The sequence below is a fragment of the Hyperoodon ampullatus genome (genome assembly GCF_949752795.1).
Source record: "Hyperoodon ampullatus genome assembly, chromosome: 3".
In the NCBI taxonomy this organism is placed as follows: Eukaryota; Metazoa; Chordata; class Mammalia; order Artiodactyla; family Ziphiidae; genus Hyperoodon; species Hyperoodon ampullatus.
Window position 1 is genome coordinate 86,283,106 of NC_136916.1, and position 9,082 is coordinate 86,292,187.

Genomic DNA, 9,082 nt, shown 5'->3' on the forward strand with positions numbered 1-9,082 from the left:
TAAATACGGAAAATCGCCGATTGGTGATTTATGATCATAAGTACTATATATTTCATTTGCAATCTCACAAATGATATGTCATCATATGAAGAAAAGTTCAGTCTTGAATAGTTTTAAAAATATTTATTTATTCATTCATTCATTCATTTTTAACCATAAATGTGATAACTTGCTATGGAGAAAATTAAGAGAATACAGAAAAAGTATAAAGAAGAATATGAAAATCTCCACCCATAATAAAAATGTGGACAATTAAGCTTCAAACACAAAACGCCAAAATTGCCTGATAGTTTGTGTGCCCTGGAGTTGGAGGCGGCTCACTCTGACGTGTACCCTTCAGCTTTGTCTGGCCCCGGCCTGGTGCGCATGGTGACCGTCTGTGCTGATTCCATCACCAAGCATCTGGACAGGCTGGAGGAGGTCTGCAATGAGTTGGGCTATGTGGATGTGTTGACCCTCATGCGGTGCATCATGCTGGACACCTCTAACAAGCTCTTCCTTGGGATCCCCTTGGACGGTACTGAAATTTTCATTCTTGTGACTTGACATTGGGCCCTTTATTAAACAGGGCATGAGAAGGATAACAGACTCAAGTAAAGATAGGCTCTTTCATAAACTGCTCTTCTTTAAACCTTTCTAAGTATTCCTAAATATTGTTCCCGCCCGGTATGTCTGCATTGTTCACTTATATGATCATAAATATCTGTAGCAGGGGCCATCTTCTATTTCATTTGTATCTATCTTGCCTCATTGTTCTAGGAAACAGGATTCTACCCACAGCTGAAACTTAACAGATGTGATCATTTGATTTGGTCACAAATATATCCTACCACCAAACCTATGTATTTAACCATTACCAACCATTCTTTTGGGCATGATATATACATGTATATATGTATGTATGTGTGTGTGTGTGTGTGTGTGTGTATATATATATATATATATATATATATATATATACACACACACAAACACATATACACATTCTATCTATCTATCTATCTACACATACATATAAGTGCACATACATACCTCTCCCTCAAAGCCACTAGGTATTAAAACTTTGACTCTATCTATACGGTGATAAGGGTACTGAGGCTGCTGGAAATGATGATAACTAACATTAATTTAGTGTCTACTATGTGCCAAGCAGTATAAAAAGTTGCTTCACATAAACTTTGTCACTTAGCACTTATAACAATCCTGGCAAGATGTCACACTCGAGAAACTGCTTTCCTCACTATATTACAGAAACAAATATTAAACACATACATGCAACTCTACCGCCAACAAAAGAACAAACATTAATCATGTGGATCCCTTAAATTCTGCTGCTGTCAGCTTAATGTAATTTCTCCTAACTTGATTTCTAGCAGTGTTCATTGATTCATACATTCATTCAACTAATATTTATTGATTGCCTATTTCATGCCAGGCTTAGGTTCTGAGGATAGACCAGTGGACAAGACGAAGTCCTTGCCTTCAAAGAGTTTACATCCTAGTGGGTATATGGACAGTAAAAAATGATCTATCTAATAATATATTAGGCTATAATAAGTGCCTTAAAAAAAACAAAGCAGGGCAAAGGGCTAGAAAGTGAAGGGGGAGGTCAGTGGGAGGCTGAAGCTCTTATGGAGAGAAAGGGTGGTCAGGAAGGCCTCTGTGGAGAGGATGTCTGAAAATAGCCCTAAATGAAGTGTGACCATGAGCCACGTGCAGATCTGAGGGAAGAACATCACAGGCATAAGAACAAGGCACGAGTTTCACACTTGCCCAGACCAACTGAGCTATCACACCTGCTCCCTGATTGACCACGTCTGGACAAGCAGACAAGCGACAAGCCCTCCCTTTCTCTGCTCCACTCTCCTCGCCTCATCTCCCCAGCTCTTTAATGATTCCTTACCAGAGTCATAGGAACCCCATCTGATTGACATTAGGATGGGAGCCCCATTCACTCTGAAAGTCACAGCCTCTTGCCTCATCCCCTTTCACACAGGGACTCTGAAAGTCCTGTTTGCCTGTTCCACATACATCTCTCCTAAGATATGACAGGTACCTATTTTAGACGTCCCTGCTCTTTGGTTCCCCACTGGCCTTGATTCTTAGGAGGGATCAAGTAAAGGGAATTGTACAGCTCTCTGTTAACTTATGGACTACAGTCTAAGAACCTGCATAACCCATACAGACTTATGTGTATTTCCCTCTGCTCACCAGGTCCTTGTTAAACTCTCATTTGGCCTGAGGGACCCAGTGCACCAAAGAGGAAAGGACATGGTCCTGAGGTCAGATAGAACCAGGCTCCAGCCTAGGGACTTCTTGCCACTCTGGTTCTACTTTGTTGGGCAAGCTTTTTCATTTCTATGAACTGCAGTTTCTGCATCTTCATGTCTCTTCCCTTCTCTTGTGTATAATTTGTAAAAAAGCAGGGGTTTTCTTTTCTCTAGTATTCAATTTAATTCAAGAACATCCGTTAAGATCTGACTGTGCACAAGACTCAGGACAAGGCATTGAAGATTCCAAGATGAATTCCACACTCTGAACCGAAATATAAACAACAGAGTGGGGAGGCTTTTTGCCTTTCCAGGTGCCAGAATTGAGGCCATAACAGCATTAATTACTTCTCATTTCAAACGGTCAGGTAAACAGAAGGTGCTGGTGGCTCAGCCAAGGAGAAGGATGGAGATTCTAGGCTGTGTCTCTAACGCAAACATGAAAACTGGCAAATCTCTGGTTAACGTGGCCAATTTAGATGCCAAGCAGAATAAATTAGTGTTGATTTGTTTAGTGGCATTCCCCTGGCTGAAACACCCATTGGAGTTGGAACCTTGCCCTGCTTAGAGTCCCAGATGGTAGGAGAGTCTACAGGGGATTTTCTCTGAGCAGTGTACCATTCTTGGGCTCGCATTTTTGCTCATCTCTTCTGATCTTTTTGTTTTTCCAGAAAGGGCTATCGTGGTTAAAATCCAGGGTTATTTTGATGCATGGCAAGCTCTCCTTCTCAAACCAGACATCTTCTTTAAGATTTCTTGGCTCTGCAGAAAGTATGAAAAGTCTGTGTAAGTAACATATTTTGGAATTTTTATTGCTGAGATTGGATTGATCTGTGTTGTGTCTTAGTTATTGCTGGCCTCTTCGGCAAGCTTTCTCCTCTCCAGAACCGCACGGGAGCTGTTAAGTTGCTGGTGAAGCACTTCTTACAGCAATTTGGCAGCATGTGGCCAGACCACAGAGGAAAGGAAGACTTCGGCCCAGGGCAGTTTTCCCCTAGGAGGCTGAGAGCTCCATCTCTGGAGCTAGGACACTGCCGTGTATTTTGAGTTGAAGAGAAGGGTTGGCTGAACCTATCCTTATTATTAGTCAAAATTCTCTTTGCATGTCTGGAAAAATCAATCATTTTATTGTTGTGTTGCTTCTGAATGAACTTAATTCAATTTGTCAGAATTGACAGTAGTTGCAAGAGAATTTTTTCGTGATGAACTTTTGTAAGACGTGTTGTTTAGTTATGCATCTTATATCTTGGGGGATCCTAAAATTGTCATTAAATGGCTTTGCTTTGGTGTCAGACTAGTCTAGCAGAAGACTAGACAAATGCCCAATGGCCTATTGGATAATCAGTGGGTTTTTAGAGTGTAAGTTTCCAGCCACTATACATGCCACCTCTAACCACCAGTGGAAAGCACAGGGGATCTAAAGGTAGACAGACCTGGTTTGTATCCTATCTCTACCACTTAGTAACCAAATGTCCTTGGGAAGCTCTTTGAAATAAAATATAACATATCCTCCGTGGTGGCAATATAGGTTAATGAGATCCTCTGTGTAGGGCAATCAGCACAAAGCATGACACATAGTAAGCAGTAAACATGTTAGCTTTCCCCATCCTTCTGTTCATATCTTTCCCAGATGTCCCTGACTATCTTAAATTCTCCCCAAAAGTTCCCAAACTTGTTTGAAGAGCTAACTTCATCCTGTTTGTGTGTTTTGAAATTCAGTAATCTTAGTCTCCAGGAAGTCAGCTTGATGTTGCTTTATATATTCTCAAGTGGATGATGAGTATCAGGTGTATGATTCCAACACTTGGTCCCTTTAAACATTTCTCTTTGTTTCTACCAGAGCTTACTGTGACTTGAATCGATAAGATAAATGGTTCATCTCTTCACTGCTGTCAGAATTTGTGGTCGTCTAAAGAGTCTTATTGGTCCGCAGTTAAACTTGGTCATTAGTTTAGCTTCAGTATGGTCAGCAGGCCCATAGAAACTTATTGCATGAGACTGTATAACAGTTTCTCTTTGGTTTCTTTAAAATTAGCTTAGCAACTTTCCTCTCTCTGTAACATTTGCCAGTGGTTAGTGAACTAGGTAATATCTCCTATGACCTAGAGCAGTAAAGACCTAGAGAAATTCTTTTGCAATACGCTTGCAATGTGCCAATACTTGTTTTTTGTTAAGGTATGAGTGGCATTTAAAATTATACTAGTTTTGGTTGTACAACATAATGACTAAATATTTGTATCAATATATTCTGCAAAATGATCATCACAAAAGTCTAGTTAACATGTTACCATACATAGTTACAAAATTTTTTCTTGTGATGAGAACTTCTAAGATCTCTCTTAGCAACCTTAAAATATGCAACACAATATTATGAACTAGTCACCATACTGTACATTACATCCCCATGACTTATTATTAAAACCAGAAGTTTGTACCTTTTGATAATCCCCATCACCAATTTTGCTCCCACCCCCAACTTCTTGCCTTGGTAAATAACAATCTGTTCCATTTATTTATGATCTTGCACTTTTTTAAAGATTCCACATGTAAGTGAGAAGGATTCCACATACAAGTGAGAAAGACAGTATGCATCTTTCTCTATCATGTCAATACTTTAAAAACTATATTGGATTTATCCTTTCAGTAACAGTTTTTAACCTTTAACTATAGGTTACAGCCTGATTTTGCTACCAGTGTCTAGACATCTTGGCTAACTCCGGTTCCTTAACATCAAGTGTAACGTATATGTAATTTATGGATATTTGCAAAGAATTAAGTATAAATTCAGTTATTCATGAGAACTAATGGCTTCAACTTAAACAGATTGTTTTATTTAAACAAATGGCAAATGAATCCATTTTTTTAGGTGTCTTAACTGAGTACAAGTAGATTATATTTTTACTTTTATTTCCAGCAAGGATTTAAAAGATGCCATGGAAATTCTGATAGAAGAAAAAAGACAGAGGATTTCAACAGCAGAGAAACTGGAAGACTGTATGGATTTTGCCACTGAGTTGATTTTTGCCGAGGTACGGACCTGCACTAACCATAATTCCCACACAACATATATGTATGACTGTGTATAGGTGTCTTAAAATTTCCTCATTAATTGTTGCATGTTTCTGTTTTTAAATATTTGGTTTAGCATTTCTTTTTTTTTTATGGCTATGTTGGGTCTTCGTTTCTGTGCGAGGGCTTTCTCTAGTTGTGGCAAGCAGGGGCCACTCTTCATCACGGTGCGTGGGCCTCTCACTATCGTGGCCTCTCTTGTTGTGGAGCACAGGCTCCAAATGCACAGGCTCAGTAACTGTGCCTCACGGGCCCAGTTGCTCCGCAGCATGTGGGATCTTCCCAGACCAGGGCTCGAACCCATGTCCCCTGCATTGGCAGGCAGATTCTCAACCACTGCACCACCAGGGAAGCCCTTGGTTTAGTATTTCTACAATGCCCAACCCAAACTGCCCACTATTAGACGATCAGATTAGACTGAACTTTAAGATTAAAACTTCTCTGTGTCTGCACAAAATATGAAAACCGGGGAGTGCAAAGACACTAAATACATAGAAAAGTGTCTAAATTGTTCAGCTTTGAGCTGAAGATTATTAATGAAAATGTCCATTGTCAATTCCAGAGACTTGTAATTTCTGTAATTTCATTTTGTTGAGGTCTGTTGATCCTTGAGTGCCATCCTCCCTCCTGTTTTGAACCTTTCACTTTTCCAATGTTCCTTCTCATTTCAATTGTTCAGAAACGTGGTGACCTGACAAGAGAGAATGTGAACCAGTGCATACTGGAAATGCTGATTGCAGCACCGGACACCATGTCTGTCTCTGTGTTCTTCATGCTGTTTCTCATTGCAAAGCACCACCAGGTTGAAGAGGCAATAATGAAGGAAATCCAGACTGTTGTTGGTAAGACTTTATCAAGCAAACAATAGAGATTAGAAAACAATTACTTCTGAATATCAGCTTCTAGGTCCTAAGAATCTTAGGTCAAAATCTTTATTAGAATCCACCCAGAGAACAATAGAGCAAGTCAATGTGTCATATTTTCATTATGCCGAACAGGATTCTGTGTTTTTCTGATATAAAAAAATACACGCTCATTGGAAAAAATTCAAATAATAGATGTATAAGGCAGAAAGTAGTATCTCCTGATCCCTTCCACTCTCCTTCCCATTCCCCAGGGGGAATCACTGTTAATATTTTGATGTGTATTCTTCAAGGTCTTTTTTGATGGGCACATAAACACATATATGCAGTTTGTTTTTTTAACATCTTTATTGGAGTATAATTGCTTTACAATGGTGTGTTAGTTTCTGCTTTATAACAAAGAGAATCAGTTATACATATACATATGTTCCCATATCTCTTCCCTCTGCATCTCCCTCCCTCCCACCCTCCCTATTCCACCCCTCTAAGTGGTCACAAACCACTGAGCTGATCTCCCTGTGCTATGTGGCTGCTTCCCACTAGCTATCTATTTTACGTTTGGTAGTGTATATATGTCCATGCCACTCTCTCACTTTGTCACAGCTTACCCCTCCCCCTCCCCATATCCTCAGGTCCATTCTCTAGTAGGTCTGTGTCTTTATTCCCGTCTTACCCCTAGGTTCTTCATGACCTTTTTTTTTTTCTCTTTGATTCCATATATATGTGTTAGCATACGGTATTTGTTTTTCTCTTTCTGACTTACTTCACTCTGTATGACAGACTCTAGGTACATCTACCTCACTACAAATAACTCAATTTCGTTTCTTTTTATGGCTGAGTAATATTCTATTGTATATATGTGCCACATCTTCTTTATCCATTCATCTGTTGATGGACACTTAGGTTGCTTCCATGTACTGGCTACTGTAAATAGAGCTGCAATGAACATTTTGGTACATGACTCTTCAGTGGGAATGTAAATTGATACAGCCACTATGGAGAACAGTATGGAGGTTCCTTAAAAAACTAAAAATAGAATTACCATACGACCTAGCAATCCCACTACTGGGCAAATACCCTGAGAAAACCATAATTCAAAAAGAGTTATATGCGGTTTTATTTGTCTGTGTTTAAAAAAACATGGGATCATCCACAAGGATTTACTACCTTATCAGTGACAAAAGGCTTTTGAGGGTCCACCCAGGGAAATGGCTATCATTTTTTGCAGTGTTTCTGGGTTTCAAGCAGCCCATTCTTCCAGGTGGTGGCAGAGGGAGGAGGAAAGGGTGATGATAGCAGAGACAGGGGAGCGATCAGTTTCCCTCCCTCACCCTCCCCTCCTCCTCTGCAGGAGAGCCTCCAGGTCCCTGCTCAGCTCTTCCCCACTCTTTCCCCTCCCTGCTCTGCCTCTGCTTCAGCATCACTCTGCCACTGCTTCGGATATCCCCACCCTTCCCTGGAGACACTGCCACGTTGAGAAGAAGTCAGAATTGCTTTCTGGAGAAAACAGAATCCCTTATTTGGAATGTGCTTCACATAAGTAATCTCTTTAGGACACATTTCAGACACATGCGAAGGGGTATCAGTAATGATACAGATTTTTCTTTCTTGACTTTACAGGTCTCTGTGAAACAACCTATTTTGTTGTTTAAAGGCACTATGCATTTTTTAAACTTCTTATCTTATTAATCTTTAAAACCATTTGAGTGCTGCTTGAAATAGATGACAAGGGGAAATTTCATACAAGGATTAAATATGTGAAAGGGTTCTGCAGACTCATTGCCATAGGAGGGCCACTGCCTGGGAAGGTAGATAGCAAGGAGCCAGAATAACATCTGGGTTTCAAATTCTGAAATGTTTTCTCAAGCACCCTTTTCAGGTTATGGGTCCTGTGCCAGGTGCAGTGGCACCGCGGTGAACAAGCCAGTGCCATCCCTGCAGTCCTGGGGCTCTCAGTCTCGTGAGAAAAACAGAATTCAAGAAACAAGCTCAGTGGAGTGAGAGAGAGAGTCACAGAATGATGGGGGTACAGGCAACACAGGGGAAATTGCTCTTGAGATCATAAACCTTTGACACAATTTCCCTGAGAGGTGAAAAGTGCTTGTGCCCCATGATGTTCCCTTGATGCTTCAACAGACCTCTGCACAGATGGAAAGCCCAAACAACCACTAGCACATGTGTACATGTTCCCTCTAGACCTGCATGCCTGGTAATTACTTCCAAGGGTACACCTTTGGTTACCTACTCCATCATCTACCCTCTACCTCCCCCCCCCCCGAGATAAACACAGCTCATTAAACTCTTAAGTGTACACAGAGCAGTATGTGAGGGGCTGGGTGGTTAGAGTTCTCTAAGTAAGACCACTCCTGAATAACATAGTTGCACAGGAGACAGAGCTGCCTCAGGACCCTGGGTTGATTTTGATTCTGCAGAAGTGGTACCCCATTTGAGGATGCTTTGAAGTTTTGCCAATTCTGAGAGTAATCTGAACCTCTCTGACGAGTGTGAGGCCAAGCTGAGACATCGGGGGATCCGTCAATCCCCAGTTCACCCAGGGCTGATCTGAGGCACCCCTTTTGTTGTGGTGGGGAGAGGGGGTTCTTGCCACACTACCACACCAGGTTGTTCTTGATGAGATGAGGAGGAGAGACTATCAGTGATATTTTCTGACAAATGACTGCACAGGATACCAGAAGAGAAAATTTCTTTGAACCTGATTAAAGTCACCATCTCACTTTGACTAGAGAAGGAATGACTGTCTTCTAGAATTTAGAGTAGGGGACAAAACTCAAGAACCACAGAGGTGGCAGATAAATAAATGTTTGAAGCAGAAATAAATGTTTGAAGCAGTTTGTGTAGGTCTACATGATACTGCAGAGC

The 9,082-nt window shown here is 40.8% G+C and overlaps 1 protein-coding gene across 1 annotated transcript in view; it reads left to right on the forward strand.

The window, feature by feature from the left end:
* LOC307050133 (aromatase) overlaps positions 1-9,082 on the forward strand; it is a gene marked incomplete at its 3' end in the record, with an annotated part of 86,098 nt that overhangs the window by 22,380 nt on the left and 54,636 nt on the right. Inside the window, exons 4-7 of the mRNA XM_079699950.1 lie at positions 341-517; positions 2,942-3,056; positions 5,185-5,299; positions 6,019-6,181. Coding sequence (XP_079556076.1) covers positions 341-517; positions 2,942-3,056; positions 5,185-5,299; positions 6,019-6,181 — 570 coding nt within the window. The remainder of the gene's footprint in view (positions 1-340; positions 518-2,941; positions 3,057-5,184; positions 5,300-6,018; positions 6,182-9,082) is intronic.